This window comes from Panthera uncia (assembly GCF_023721935.1).
Source record: "Panthera uncia isolate 11264 chromosome B2 unlocalized genomic scaffold, Puncia_PCG_1.0 HiC_scaffold_24, whole genome shotgun sequence".
Classification (NCBI taxonomy): domain Eukaryota; kingdom Metazoa; phylum Chordata; class Mammalia; order Carnivora; family Felidae; genus Panthera; species Panthera uncia.
In genome coordinates this window covers 58,611,113-58,627,712 of record NW_026057580.1, presented here as the reverse complement: position 1 = coordinate 58,627,712, position 16,600 = coordinate 58,611,113, and the positions used below count along the sequence as shown (strand labels likewise).

The following is a 16,600-nucleotide window of genomic DNA, read 5'->3' as shown; positions in this document are numbered from 1 at the left end:
CTTCCAACCTAAATATGTTGGAAAACTTGCTTTCTCTGGTTTCCATTGGTGAACATCTATCTCTCTCTTTTGGTTTACCTGTTGCTTCCTGGGAGCCTTGGAGAGCCTTTCTCAATGGGGAAACGAGATCAACAGCATAGAAGGAGTGGTTTGTTTCTTTGTTTCTAAGAACTGGACACATAGTAGGCGTTCAGTACCATCAACAGAAAGGGAAATAAGTGGGCTGGTGAAGTGAATGTTATTGGTTACCATCCCAGAATTAAGTGTTCTAAAGTGCAGCCAGAATGGGATTCAGAGCTGAATCCTGCATACGCGATAGTGTAGATTTAAAATACTTACATAGGGCATTTAGAGTTGGTCAGACTTGTCTGGTAGATATATACAGTGTGTGAGCATATATAGTAAACACTTAAATGTGTGTGGACTATGGAGCACAATTTAAAGCGGTTTAATTTTGTTAATGCTGCCTAAGTCTAGAGGATTAAAGGAGTTGGGGCTATCTCACAGAATAGTGTGTGTGTGTGTATGTGTGTGTGTGTGTGTACGTACACCCACACGTGTGCACATGTACATTTGTTTGTATTTGCTTGTTTTCATGGACTAGGTTTTAAGATTCTGGTTTTAGTTTTCCAGAATAAAATAATACTGGCATATTTTCTTGTTGGATAAAATAGATACCTTTCTCTTGCTAACCTTGAAATAATACATTCTAGTTCTATTAAGAAATTTTAAATAAAAATTCACTTTAATGCACACACCTCAGGATCAATTTGATTGATCTCATAGTTAATGTTAACTTAATTCAGTTGGCCACAGACCTATAAAATAATTTTTCTTTTCATAATTTTTTGTTACTTTTTAGGTTGTCAAGACAAAAATGAAATATAAATAACTAATTTAGATACTTGAAAGTTTTTATATTTAGACATATTTTTAAATATTTCTAAACACTGATAAGATGATGATGATGTTCTCCTTTAAGTATACTGTCACATTTACAACTTAAGTTATATGTATAGGTAAATATATAATATTCATGCTATATAGAAAAGTGAAAGTGATGCTAAAATAGCATTAATCCTGATATACCACAAAAGTTAAGGAAGTCAATTTGAAGCATCATCTAGCCTTGTCCATTCTGCAGAGTAGGTAAGGAAGACTTTGGTAGATTAATACCTTATTAACATAGAATATTGCTGCTCTAGTCAATGCTTTTCTTTAAGCTCATGTTTGTACATTTATAATGTAATTTACATTATAGCGCAGTTCAAACTGCACATGAAGAGCATATATTAGCTGTATTTATTTATTGCAAAGGATCTGGCACAGATGATTTCTATGTCACATTTTCAGTGTTTCCTGTTAAGCTTCATAAAAGCTCCTCATTGAAGCTAAGTAATAAAACAGACTGGGTTTAAGATCACATGTGTTGTGAACCAGTACAGGCAGTTATTTCAAAGGGTCCTGACTGGTCCTTCTTTCCTAGACATGAGACATTTCTCTAACATCATCTGATGTCATTTTGCCATAGCAACAAAAGAATGAATAAAACCGTTTACCTCCTGATTCGTGGAAATATACTGTTCAAAATTAGGAATGCATTTTCCTACCAGCATGGTTTTAAATGATTCATACGTCAGTTCCTTTACATGCATTTATGTAAATGCATAAATTTATGTGAGATTGTTCAAATCAGAACTGTTAGGAACCCTCAAGAGTTTTGCGATTAATCTGTAGGGGTGCCCAGGTCTAGGCTGGCATTCCAAGTGTGCTTGACTGCCATGTCACAGGAAGAGGAAGATGCCCAGCCTGCTTTCCTTTCCTTCTTATACCCTCCACAACCTGCTCTACTCCTTAGAGTAGAACTCTTCCCCAGTTTGTCAAGGTGGGTCATAGAGTGAGCGGGACCTGTCTCTCCACTCTTAACTCTCATGTTGTCTCCAGATACGGGACTCACAGGCTCTTTGTGTTTGATGAGTTTTATTTCTAATTTTCAGGAAAGAACCAGCAAAAGTAGCAACTATGAGGTGATTATAAAGCTTCTAGTAAGTGCGAAAGTTCCTACTATAGTGGGTAGTGATCCGTTTACTATGATCCCTGTGAGCTTCTGCTGTGTGCTTTTATTCCCACAGGTAGAAATGATCATGCTTCCTTTCTCCATTCCCCGTATGCCCTTCTTGCTGCCATCTTGGCTTAAAGACCAGGAGGGTACCTACATGTTGATGACTCACGCTTTTTTGTCTATTTCAGTTTCCTAAATGTCTTACCGTAATCAGTTTTTACTTAAATCTTAATAGGTCACTGGGCCAAGGAAGTGAACTGGCAATATATTAGAGGAAAAAAACCCTCATATGATTAATAAGTTTATGAAAATATTTTAAATATTGTTAGTAATCAGTGAATTATAAATTGTCATGTGGAGATATGGCTTACCATAAAATTAGAGATTGTTTTTAAAAATAAATAATACTTTCAGTAGCCATTCTTGTATACTATTAGCATAAGCTTCTTTGAAAGCAGTTTGTAGTATGTACTCAGATTTAAAATTATTCTTAGTCTTGACATAAAATCTGTATTTAAAAAATTCTGTAGCTAAAGTCAATAATTAGAAATGGAAAGATGTTTATTGAAGTATTTTTTTATCTGTGTTTCTAATTGTTTTCTGATGTATTTGGAAAGAGTATTAGAGAAATGGTTACTTGTGACACATGTGGAAGAATATTACATATCTGATGATCCTAGGTTATGAAGAATCTTTACATAATTTGGGAGATTAGTTTTATTAGGAGACTTCTTTGAAGAGATGGAATCTGAGTTGGGCCTTGAAGAAGAGATGGGCAGATAATTGCAAACTGGGCATCTCTTTGTGGGGAGACAACATGAACAAAGACACAAAAGCAGAAATAAGTTTATTATCTGGAAGGTAATGATTAATCTGGCTGGAAAGTAGAGTTCGTTTTGGAGGAGGAGAGAAGATATTATTTATCTGTTATGTGTTAGGTACTTGCCAGATAGAGACCACACTCAGATGACTAAAAGAGGAGAACAATGAGAATTTAGAAGAAGAGCATAGAGAAAGGATGATTTCATGAAAAATTTGACAAAACTTAATGACTCGATAAGAGAAAATCAAAGATAATGGAAGTGTTGAGTTTGTGTGATGTCAGTAACAGAAATGGAGAAGCTGGAAAAGGAGAGCTTGGGGTGACAAGATGATCATGTTGGTTTCCACTGTTGGCTTTAGGACATGTACACAACAGAGCTTAATTCCTCCTGTGTACCTCATTCTGACTTCAGGTATCCTTTTCCTTTAAAACTGAGTGGTGTTCTTCATGTAACGCTAGCTCTTCCAGTTTCTAACTGACTGATATGGAATTTGCAAAAAAGTACTTTCTAGGACGTTAGGAAAATAATTCAAGTAGTACAAATATTTCAAGGTCTGTGACATTTAGTTTATAAATTTGTTTATAAACAAACAACACTTGTGTTTGATTCTGTTCACCTTATTTAATACCTTTGTGTGTCACACTATAACGTTTTGGGCGTGGGGCCATAACCTTAAGGTAACAGTAAATCTCATTCTAAAGTGTATTATAGGTAAGTTTCTTTCTTTGGCAGATGGGAGATTCTTTGGTCAGAGAGACCGACGAAGGTGAATGCTTCCCAGGCTCGCCAATTTAAACCTTGTATTAAGCAGATAAATTTTCCCACAAACCTTATACGGCTGGAAGTAAATAGTTCTCTTCTGGATTATTACACCGAATTAGATGCAGTCGTGTTACATGGTACGAAGGACAAGCCAGTGCTTTCTCTCAAGACTTCACTTATTGACATGAATGATCTAGAAGATGATGACTATGAAGAAAAGGACGGTTGTGGAATGGACAGTCTTAACAAAAAGTTTAGCAGTACTGCCCTCAGGGAAGGGCCAAATAATGGATATTTTGATAAACTGCCTTATGAGGTAAGCCAAAGGTAATCAGTAGCAATATTGGACATAACACTATAATTTTTAAATGTTTAGGTATTAATGTTTATTTTGCTAGATATCAGAGAAATAGAAACATTGGTATGGTGTACATAATCTCATGTATCATATACAGTCAACCTGTGAACAACACAGGTTTGGACTATGTGGGTACACTTAGATATAGAGTTTTTTATAGTATAGTATGATACATCTGTTTTTCTCAGGATTTTCTTAACAATTTCTTTTCTCTAGCTTACGTCACTTTAAGAATATAGTACATACTATGTTTAACATACAGAATGTGTTGCTTGACTGTTTATGTTATCTGTAAGGCTTCAAGTCAACAGTAGGCTATTAGTAGTTGACTTTTGGGGAAGTCAGAAGTATATATAGATTTTCGACTGGTGGAGGGGAGGTTGACACTCTTAACCCTTGCTGTAGTTCAAGGGTCACCTGTATTTTGACTTTGAAAAAGCTGGACAAAATTGTGTTAAGTAATTTTACCGCTTTTGTTTTGCATTAGAGTATTAATAAGACCATGAGAAGGATGCCTATTCTCTTTGATAGTCCACAGTTTCTCCAAGTCTCCTTTATGCTTCTATATCAATTCTCTTTTATATCCTTCTGGCTAGCTGAAATTTTTGGTCTAGGCAGGTGCAGAGTGCCTTTACTTAAAGTCTTATTTTCAGTGTGTCTTTGCAGGCACCTATCTGCAGTATATTTAGCGTCCCTGGCCCCGAGGCATCGTATGCCAGAAGCACACCCCCTGGTGGTGGGGGATCCTGCCAGGCATTTCTGTCCCCTGCTGACAAACTGCTGTGTGTGGCTAAAAATAATATAACCAAATCTTTTTAAGAAAAATGGTGTTTTTTTGTGTTTATTGTGTTTATAACGCAAATTTTAGCCAATTTAAACTGGCCGCCTTCCAAATTGGTGGGTATTTCAGCTTTCACTGTAGTAACACAAGTAGCTTAACTTGCATAGAACAGCAAGATAGTCTCTTGAAAGCCTAATGGTTACTACAATGCCTGTGCACCATTCTGCGGTTAAAATGCTGTCGTGTCCCGTGAAGTAGCTAGAGTTGCCACATAAAGATGAAGCAAAGGATCCAAGGTAATTGAGTCAGTAAGCCATGAACAGGACCCCACCCAGGCCGTCTAGGTCAAGTCTTGTGTTACAGAAAGAAAGCTTCACGGATCGGACAAGACCCTCTGGCCCTTAATGGGAGGACTGGGGAAAGGTGAAGGAAGAGTTGAGCTGGGGAAAGAGAGGAGGGTAGGGTGCTGACAGTGTTGTTCCCCAGGGCTTCAAGGAGCAGCTGTCCTCACAGCAGTGGGAACAGTTCATCAGGAAGAAACAAAAGCACTTATTTGATTCTCACCCATTTCCTAAAACGACAAAATAGAAACTTAAATTTGGCCAATACATTTGAACAGTGTTTGTTTGAATTTTATCCAGACCTGATAAAATGCTGACACGTAGCATTCAAATGAACACCTGAGGGGAACTTCCAGCAGAGGGAAGAGAATGTACAGAGGGGAGAGGAAGTATAACTTTGTAACCCGTTTGGGAACAAGATGGCTGCAGAGGATGAAATTGGATGAAGGCTTAGGACTGCCTCGATGCCTGACTCCCCAGGACACCATTCGTGTAGATGACAGTGATTGGGACAGTCTAGCATTGGCAGTATGCGGCCTGCATCACTGCTGCATCAGTTTACTTTTGATGAAAAATTAGAGCAGATCCAAGATTATACCTGTAATAGTTTCACACTCACTTTCTTGTGTTGTCTTATATTCATAATGCTTTTCTGAATGGGAGAGAATGGTGTGGAATAGCTAACATTCCAGGAATCATCCACAATATGTAGGCGTTTTGCACACTTCTAGGCCCGCAATTAGAATAATTGCCCTTTGGCCTTCGTGTAAATTTCGTCTTTCATATGTGTCATGGTATAAACAAGAGAGTGAACCTTTTCTGTGGTCATTAGGGTAACATTGAAGGTTTTATTTTATTTATTTTAAAAATGAGAATAACAAAATGAGATTTCTATCTTAGATAACTGTGTTGGTAAATGAAGAATAGGGCAAGAGGAGGTCAGGGTGGGGAAGCAGGGACACCAGTTAGGAAACTACTGCCGTAATTTTGGCAAAAAATGATGAAGCCTAGATATTGGAAGATTTGGAAGGGAGATGAGTAGGAGAAATATTCCGGAGATCAGGAGGTAGGAATTGAAAGTAGTAAACGTTTATCTACAGACGAAGCAGAACATCAGAGACCCTTTTAGGTTTCTGGTTGAAATGACTAAGTGGATGGACATGCCATTAATCATAAAACAGTGGGTGAAGGTGGGAAGGATATACTGACTTTGAGGTGCCTGTGATTCATCAAAGCATCTCCGCTGTCTGGTTGAGGACAGTAGGCAGTTAGTGTTTCAGTTTGAAATGCAGGAGGCAGGTCTGAGTTTACATTTGAGTGAGTCCACTTGAAAGAGGAGAGGGGCATCATGGTAGATGAAATTAACTGGTGACACTCTGTAGAGTGGGAATAAAGGGCCAAGGACAGAATTCTGGGAATACTAACATCTAAGAGTCTCATAGAGAAGACCTGTCAGAAAAGGCGCTTGGGATAACAATGAGAGAGTCTTAAAAGCAAAGCAAGAGGAGGCCTAGAAAACACAAAAAGGACCCAGTCAGCCACATGGCTGCAGAGAGCTAAGTTACAAGTGCCCACAGGTTTTGGTTATTGGGACATCTTTGATAATCCTTTACTGTTATTGGTTCAGTGGAGCCATGAACATAAGGTGAGGGATGAGAAAACCTTGCCATATTTGGTTAAGGCATAAAGGAGGGAGAAAGAAGCAGAGACAAAAACTGTTTACTCTGAGTATAAGCAGAAAAATACTTCTGTTAATATACTCTGGGGGCTGTAACATGGATAAGACTGTCCGCCAATAATGAATAATATTGTCATCTTGACTAACACTCCACCCCTTTGTATGGCACTCAAAAAAGGCATATCAAAATGAAGGAGAGTATAATTAGAGGTATTATCTGTTCTAACTTGCCTTCTAAAAGGAGAAAAGACAAATGGTGGAGGAAGCAGCAGATTAGGAAGTTTTCTGTTTGGATGCAGTTTGGGAGAGGTTTCAGCATGTTTCTAGGCTGAAGGGAAGGAGGCAGTAGAGAGGGAAAGCTTCCAATACAGGCAAGGGGTTTGGTCAATACAACAAGGGCACGTGGGAGAAGGTGAGGGACAGAATCTGTAGTCCTGAGAACATTAACCAGCCATGATGAAAGCAGAGTACATTGCATAGAGAGTTAATGCTGCAGAACACTGAATGATCTCATGGTGACTAAAAGGAGAAATTAAAAAAAAAAAAATTACCCGAATTATTTTTAAGATAATCTAAATTATTTAAAGTGAAAAAAACCCCCAACATTTAACTATATCAAGTGAGTGTTTCCACAGTTGAAAATAAGGGCACAATTGAGCCCTTGCCAACATCACATCCTGCACTCACTGTGGTAGCAAATGGTACTTCATGCTGGGATACCCCTGTATGAAAACATGTTTTTATAGACACTAGACAAATAATGATTAATGGGTATTCTCCTGTAGGCCTGAAACCAGTTATCTCTCATTTAATCAAAATCCCAAAGTGCATTTTCACATGTCAGTGTCATGGTCTCAGTGACTTTTCATTATTCTTTTTCTATTTGGATATTTGCTTAAAATGTAATATTAAGTTACCATAGAATGTTTTCACACAAAATATACATCTTTTCATATTGGTGACTTTTGTTTGGAACAATGCCAGAAATTGCTGGGTATTATTTAAATTACAAATCATCTGGAAAAAGTAAATTATTGATCCTCTGATACAGAGATATACTTAATTTTTAATGCCTTTTTGCGCTGCCTTTACAAATTCTCTTGAAATAACTTTTAATATTATAGTTAAACCAATGGATTTTTAATTCATTCTACAAATATTTAAGGTCCTACTATTGCCAAGTCCAGGTGGCTCATAGGTTCTTTCAAACATTTAAGAAACAGATAAATCCTATATTATTTAAATTATTTCATGGCATAAAGAAAAAGAAAAGTTTTCAACTTTTTAATGAAGCCAGTATAACATATAGTACCTAAAAATACCACAGACCAATTGTACTTCAGCAAACAAATAAAATAAATAGACTTATTTTGAAAGATAATACAATAAAATCATTCAGCATGTATTCCTGGAATTCAAGAGTGTTTTGGTATCAGAGAATTATATAATAATACCATAGTACTAGGTCAAAGGAGAAAAATCCTATGTCATCTTAGTGGATATACAAAATTTGTTGACAAATGACAGCTGGACAGATATCCAAATTTTTAATCCATCTCTGTTAAAAAAATAAATACCTTGTTAAGCTATATGATAGTAATTGTCTACTACCAAATATCATTAACCAAAAGCTAACATATTTAATTATCAAACACTAGAAATGCATTATCCAATATGGTAGCCACTAGCCACATGTACTATTGAGCACTTGAAATATGGCTGGTCTGAACTGAGATGTGCTGAAAATGTAAAATACAAGATTTCAAAGACTTCATACAAAAAAAAAAAGAATAAAATATCTCAGTAATTTTATATTGATTTACATGTTGAAATGATCATTTTTAATGTTATTAAATATATTTAATATTACCTGTTCCTTTGCCTTTATTCTTAACTTCATTAAGGAATAATTGGTAAATATAACTGTATATATGTGAAGTGTACAACATGATGATTTCATATACATATACATTGTAGAATGATTACCAAGATCGAGATAAGTAACACCTATATCACCTCACATCGTTAATTCTCGTTTTTTGTTTGTGTTGAAAATGCTTAAGATCTACTCTCAGCAATCTTCAAGTATACAATAGAGTATTATTAACTAGAGTCTTTTGACTTAAAAAAATGTATTTACTAAAAATTTGAAATTATATATGTGTATCACATTTGTGGCTCACATTTAAATGAAAGCCAGGAACAAGACAACAATGTTACTTAACATTTTTCTGGAAGTACTAGCCAATGCTGGAAGATGTGAGAAAGAAAAGGCATAATTTTTGGAAAGGAGGCTGTAAAATCATCATCATTTTTTAGATGATAGGATTCTGTACTAGAATACTTCGGAGACTAGACTAAAAACTAATAAGTAAAGTTGGCAGGTTACAAAGTTAATAGACAAAAGTCAATAGCTTTAGAAACTCTAGGAACATAAAAGATCATTAAATGATAAATCATCCCATGCCCTTGAATAAGAAGATACAATGAAGTAAAGGTGTCAGTTTTCCTTCATGTATTCAATGAAGTCCTAATTAAAATACAGACAGAATTTTTGTTCTTTAATTGAAAAGTTCACCTGAAAAAAACATGAAAATACTCAGGAAAATTCTGGAAAAGAAGAGTGCTAGAGGGGGGCACTAGTCTCACCAGATAACAGAGCATATTATGAAGCTATAGGACTGATATTTGTGGGTCAACAAAGAAGAAGATAGAGTCTCATTTGCAAGCAAACAATCCAATGCACTCCCACAGATAAACTTTTAAAAAATTAGAACAAAACTCACTTGACTCACAGGGCTATTGATAAGAGAGAAATAATGAATAAATAAATGGAACAATAGAATCCAGAAACAGATCAGAAGAAAAGAAAGAAACTTTGGCAACTCCCTTGGCAAAGGGTTACATTTGTGTAGTAAAAACAAAAAAAGAACAGCAATAAAAAACAACAGTGTCACACTATTTTGTTCTCGTTTCTTCCTTTTTTGCTTTCAGAATGGCAAGATTTAAAGCATTGATACCAGTACTGTCTAGGACATCCGTGAATGGGTACTTTTTTACACTGTCTGTAGTAAATTGATGCTCTGAAGGGCAATTACCCTGAGGTATATTTGCAAATTTTGCCAAATATGCACACACACAATGATATTGCAGTATCATTTGCAATGGGGAAAAACCCAGGAACTCTGTAAGTAAGAAATTAGTTGAATAGTATGCCACATCTTTAAAAAGGAATGGGGTGGATTTCTATGTGCAGATAAAAAGATGCCTACAAGATAAATTATTAAATGAAAGAAGCAAGGTATAGCTTTTAGTGCAAATCCAAAATAGGATTTCATACATATTTTATACATATTCATACATAGGATTTTATACATATTCATGCATATTTGTCTGGAAGAGATCAGAAAAATGAACAGTGCTTACCAATGGGGAGAGAGTTTGTTAGATTTGAGGATAGATAGGGAGAAACTTCTCATATACTACCCTTCTTCAGTGTTGGGTTTTTCTAATGTTTTACCCGAATTTTCTTTTTGTTTGTATAATATTTTACATGTCAGCAGTTTACCTGTTATCGGGGTGATGAGATTTTAGACTAATTTTTAATTTCCTTATATTTCCCTGTTTGTTTTTTTTTATAACACATACTCTTAATATTTTTAAAGTCTAGTTCAGTGTTAAAAATAAATAGTAAAAACCCTCCAAGCCTCACGGAGCACAATATTTATGTTAGTTAGCAGTGCTCATACTTTATGCCCTCTTTATGCTTATTTTAAATATCATGTTGTCACTATTTTGTAATCTTTTGGCCTAAAACAGTGAAAGTATGACTTGAAACTAGTATTGGGTTTACGTAGTCAAATAAATAGAAGAACATCATTTGGGTTAAGGGGCATATTTGCAAAACAAAAATGTAGCTAGATAAACATACTGCGTTAAGCAAGAAACTCAATATTCTGTCTCATCTAAAGATTTTTACCATTTAGCAAATATTTGGTCTTTTTTTTCTTTGTGTTTCTTGGTTCAGAATAGGCTATTCAACAGTATTAGTTTAGAAACCCCAAATTGTGCACCGTCAAGAAAAAACAAATCTTGAACTAGTTTGAGGAAAACGATTTTAATTAGAGGTAAAAATCCCTTGGATTCCTCCCCTTTAATACTTTTTGTATCCGTGTGCTACTCCATCATCACTGCTAGCAGGCCCGTGGTTTCTCTTTCCTCTGGGAATTCTGTAATCGCTCCTTGACCGGTTTCTCTGCCTCCCTGCCTCCCTGCCTCCCTGCCTCCGTGCCTCCAGTAGTACCCTCTGCAGTGGGCTTTCCAAACACAAATCTGACCCTGTCACTCTGCAGTTTATATCCCTTCAAAACTCCTTCTTGCTTTCAGAATAAATTCAAGTTCTTTTTTTTTTTAATTTTTTTTTCAATGTTTTTTATTTATTTTTGGGACAGAGAGAGACAGAGCATGAACGGGGGAGGGGCAGAGAGAGAGGGAGACACAGAATCGGAAACAGGCTCCAGGCTCCGAGCCATCAGCCCAGAGCCTGACACAGGGCTCAAACTCACGGACCGCGAGATCGTGACCTGGCTGAAGTCGGACGCTTAACCGACTGCGCCACCCAGGCGCCCCAAATTCAAGTTCTTAGTAACCCAGACCCTACCACTAACTAGTCTCTCACCTCATTTGCCTCTTGCCCTTTAAAGCTGAGCCTTCCTCGTGCAAATATACTCTTCCTTCGAGGTTAGGCCTTCTCTTCCATAGCAGCCTATGCTCCTCTTTTTCGAAGCTATTAAAACATCTTATTGCACTAACCAGTTCCCACTGGGCCCTGCAAAACTCTGGAAGTCGGAGCTCTCTTCCGTAACCATGCTTGCTGGGCTGTAGATGTTCAGTAAATGTTGAGTCCATGAAAAATTGATTACCAAATTGTTTATACTGGAAAAAAATGAGTAGTCAATCTGAACTTGAAGTACCTTGTAAACAATTTTGAATGTAATATAGTCTTCTGCATGCATGCTTTCTTCTAATTTGGATAATTTGGATGAATCTTGGTTTATCTAGTATGTGAAGACACTGTCATCAAATTTGATACGATTGTTCTTTATTAGACCATGTGATGTACTTACGTGATACTGTTTCTTTCTCCGTCCTGATGGTCTTGGTTTCTCTGTTTGATGTAGCTCATTCAACTGATTCTGAACCATCTTACACTGCCGGACCTGTGTAGACTAGCACAGACTTGCAAACTACTGAACCAGCACTGCTGTGATCCTCTACAGTACATCCACCTCAATCTGCAGCCGTACTGGGCAAAACTAAGTGACACCTCTCTGGAATTTCTGCAGGCGCGCTGCACCCTTGTTCAGTGGCTCAACTTGTCTTGGACTGGGAACAGGGGCTTCATCTCTGTTGCAGGATTCAGCAGGTTAGTGCCAAGCCTTGTTGCGGTCGTTACTACGTGGTCTTTTCTGTAACCAAAGTTCGAAAGTATCTACCATATACCATACGGAAATAAAAAGGAGATCCATTCTGTGTATCGTCGTGTTCTGCTTATAAACGTGAGTTTCTTCATCCCCTTCAGCGAAACTTTATAATGAGATAAAAGGAAAGTCTGCCCTTTACCTCATATGTTTTAAGTCCCAAGTAACTTTGAACAGAGCCCCCCTTTTTTTTTCTTTCTCATATTTTCGGCATAGATGATTAACACATTTTAAAAACTATTTCCAAATCAAAATCCACCTCTCTAATGTGATTTGTCAGAAATGGAAAACAATTTATTATGGAACATTTTTAATTAAATCTTAATTACATGTGCAGTACATCACCCAAATTTAGAAGCTCATTTAAACTAATTATGTTGAAAATGCAATTGCATGCTAAGTAGGCGACCACACTTGCAGACCTGCCCAGGTGTTTCTGCTCCTTTCTATTGAAGCATTTCGTTTCCTTACTATTAAATGTCACCTGTTAAACATTTGAAAGCTTGCACAAGTGCATATTCATTTAGTAATGCCATATTAATTTTTCTTATGATACAAACAGGTGTTTTTCTCTTAACCTTGCTGAGAGTTATTCTCATTGTATGTTACACTCTAATCCCATCATTTCATTAAGTTAAATAATGAAGGAGTAGAAACATTGGGGAAATTACCTGTGATTTTTGATTAATGAATAATTTTCTGTCCCGTTTTTAGAATTTAAAAATGAACAACAGCTCTCCCTTCACGCATCCTCAGTGGATACATTCTTAAACAGAGGTTTATGAATTAGAAATTTGTATATTGAGCCTTGTTTTCCCTTGACTAGACTATAAAAATAAAGATGCAGTTCCAAAAATAAATATTTGATAGCATAAGATTCAGATGAGATAACTAATGTCACAATGTGTTCAAAGTGCTAATATTGATAGTTCATGCATCAAAGTAAAAAATAAACACAAGCAGTGATGGCTTATGGCACATGTTGAAACCATGGATGCACCGAATTCCTTTCTTTTCCTCCAAAAATAGAGCCAGGGAAAGGAGTTCTTCGATAAAACATTATGGTGTGGTGGGTCAGAGGGTATAACGATTTTATAACATGCTATGTATACAAAATGGTTTCCATTATGTGAATTTTCTTAAGAGGAGATGTCTGTGGTAGAAAAATGGGCATTTCTCTTTTGGCAGTGTGATTCTGGTGAATTTTTGTAGAATCCACATTTTAAAAATTGCTAGACATTTGACAGCAATCCAGTGGAACACAGCTTAATCCTTTCTACTTACCCTTGGCCCAGATACATACGCTTCATTTGAAAATTGTGCTCTCTGCTAATAGGACCAAGAAGAACTGAGCTTAATGATAACTGTGGATATTTAGAGCAGGCCCTAAGGTCAGAAATCAAGGCTAACTGACTCTTAGAATAACTGTGTCAGTAAGCATTATTTTACATTCTTAGGACCTTTCAGGTATTTTCATTCCTCTTGTAGCTCTTTCCTTAATGTTTCCCACTACTGGGAATTTATTGTTTGTTTTCACCCTTTGTGTATAAGGAATTATAGTGAGTGTTGTTGGCCACATCAAGAGATGTTGAACACAGTCCTACATCAGGCTACAGAAATGATAAAGATATAAAGATAAACATGTAAACATCCTATATTTTTATTAATAAAATTAATAAAATAACAGTATGACAAGTAATGAGTGTAGACATTAAAGAAAACATTGATGGCGAACAGCTGAAGCCCAGCTTCTTTGGGAAAATGTTGCATATGACCGTGATATACTGAGTAAAATGTAGCAGTAATATTAAATCATTGTTTTAAAACTCCCTTTATGTAGCTCATCCTGATGCATGAGCAGAGACATAAGTTGTAAGAAGAAAGTTTAGTAATGCTACTTTTTAATTTTAGACTCATAAGGGATAAAGATCTGCAAGACTAAATCTCCAATCTACTCTCTCTCTAGCAATTTCTCTTCCATTTTCAATTCAGCCATGTTAGTTGCTGTGGGGCTGTTTAAATAATCACGAAGGTACATACATACATTTAAGTTTTCCATATTTTACTGTAGTATTTCAGATAGTAAAACTATAAATCTTGATAGCATTCCTTTAAGCATAGTCCTTGTTCCCATTAAGAAAGTAAAAAGTTTAAATACCAGGGAGAGAAGAGAGAATTCTTTTTCTGGGTGGGAGATATTGGAGTTTTGCCTACTGATTGCTGTTGGCCCCCTTGACTTGACTGCCGAATTGATAGTCATTATGCCTTGTAGGCAGCATTCCCAGAATAAACAATAAATATTCATGGCTTGATTATTAATGAATAATCTATGAATAAGTACAGTCTATTTATGCTCATTACTGTGAAGAAGACTTATTTATAATACTTTAAAGAAAAAAAAGTACATTTTTAAACCAGAGACCAGTGATGATGAGTAAGTCTTTGGGAAAAGTTTGATACCGTTTGTTTTTGTTGCCAAAAAACCTTATCCTCACAAGTTGGAACTGTTTAACTGGATTTCAAAGAACTTTTTAGGAATTTATATTATTCAGAAGATCAGGAAAATAGGTTGAATCGGAATAACAAGAACTTAAAAGTTTTAATCAGTTATTAAAATCCTATTCTATCCCCAGATTTGTGATTTGCAACTTCAAGTACTACTCATGCATATCATTACTCATTAAAATCACATCTTTTATAATTCCACTTTTCTTTTATAATACAGTTCCCTAAAGTCTTGGATATTTCTTTGCCCCCCTGCCTGTTTGTGCTCTGAGGCTTAATCATATCACTCTGATGCTCAAAAAGCCTTAGGTTTATTTTTCCACTACTGTTTTTCTTCGGATAGTTGCCCAAATTAATCACCTTGATCTCCACCTCAGCTATGCAGAGATTTTTACCCCTGACTCCTCTCATTGTTTCCTTTAGAAAACATTCTTGGATGCTTTTTAGTTTCTAGAACTTTATTAGATGTTTTGGCACAGAGCTACAATTTTATGGGATAAAGAGCTCATTGCCTGTTTATTTGTTTACTCAGTTGCCTACCTATGCTTTATACAGTTGTCTTTTAGAATGTCCAATTCCCAGAGATTGGAGACAACTTTAAGACTTTTTTCCCCTGCCAGCAAGTTTTGTTTTTAACGGCTTCATTTTGGATCAGATGTATTAAATAATGTTCCAAATTACATGGGATTAAAGATTATCTTAAATATGCTATTTTATAAAACTCAGTGAGAGTCAGCTAACAAAATGTACAATTAGGAATCAGAAGCCATAGATATTTGTGTTTAATTCTCCCCTTATCTTTATACATCAGGCAAGTGTGAGGATTAGTGTCTTTTATTTTGATGAGTAAACTCAAATCATTCATTCATATGATTTTATTATTTTAGGCTGCAAGTTTCCATTTAGTAAGTTACTTCTTATGTACTTACATTACTCTGGACAAATTAATTCACCACATAACGATAAGCCATTTATTTCTTTTCTTATAGCAGGAGACCTAGTTTGGGATTGTTCGTGTGAAATTAAGTCTTCTCATAATACCCCCAATATCAAGAAATACTTTATGAGAATTCACACCATGGAATGAATAGGCTGTAGGAAATAAAGAAGCTTAGTTCTCATTTTGAGTGACCAGTGTCATGATTGAGATGAATGAATACATGACCAAGACAAAAACATACATGTAATTATGCATTAAAATAAAATTTAAATGAGGAGCATTAAGGAAAGAAACGAGAGTTGTGTTCAGCTAATTAATTGACTCTGCTGCTACTTCTCCCTTCTTGAACTGGAGAGATCATGAAAAATTAGGTAGTGTAGATCCTGTAAGTTCAGGAAAACAGAGTATAGGGATATTGACTAATCTGCTCACACTGAAAATATGTAATATAAAAGAGAGAGGGAAAGTCAGAAAGGTAGTACAGGCATGATCATTATCTTCATTGTGCTTTCAAATTCTACCATTCATTAAATCAATTTGGGAAGTTTTCTAGTCTGTTAACCGGTTGGTTTTCTGCTGATTGGCCTGTAAATTCTTTAGAGGAGAAAAGTTCAATAATGGGAGTAAGGAGAAAAGGGATGTCCAAGTATTCCAAGTCCAATTTGGGAAAGAATTATAGAACAAAGTACTTTGCCAAATAATGAAGACGTTCAAGAGATAAGATGCGAAAAGATTTTAAGAGTTAATATGCTCATTTAACTTCTATAATCTTCAAATATTTATAGAAGTATCAAAGCAAAATAGGTTCTCTGAAACCCTACGTCCATTTCTAGGTTGCTAGTTTATAAAAATACGAAGAACCACCTATA

General features: G+C 35.9%; 1 protein-coding gene across 1 annotated transcript in view; it reads left to right on the top strand.

Moving 5' to 3' along the window:
- Positions 1–16,600, top strand: part of FBXL4 (F-box and leucine rich repeat protein 4) — an 83,921-nt gene that overhangs the window by 23,976 nt on the left and 43,345 nt on the right. The window contains exons 4-5 of the mRNA XM_049654030.1: positions 3,619–3,964; positions 11,987–12,231. Of these exons, the coding sequence (XP_049509987.1) occupies positions 3,619–3,964; positions 11,987–12,231 (591 nt within the window). The remainder of the gene's footprint in view (positions 1–3,618; positions 3,965–11,986; positions 12,232–16,600) is intronic.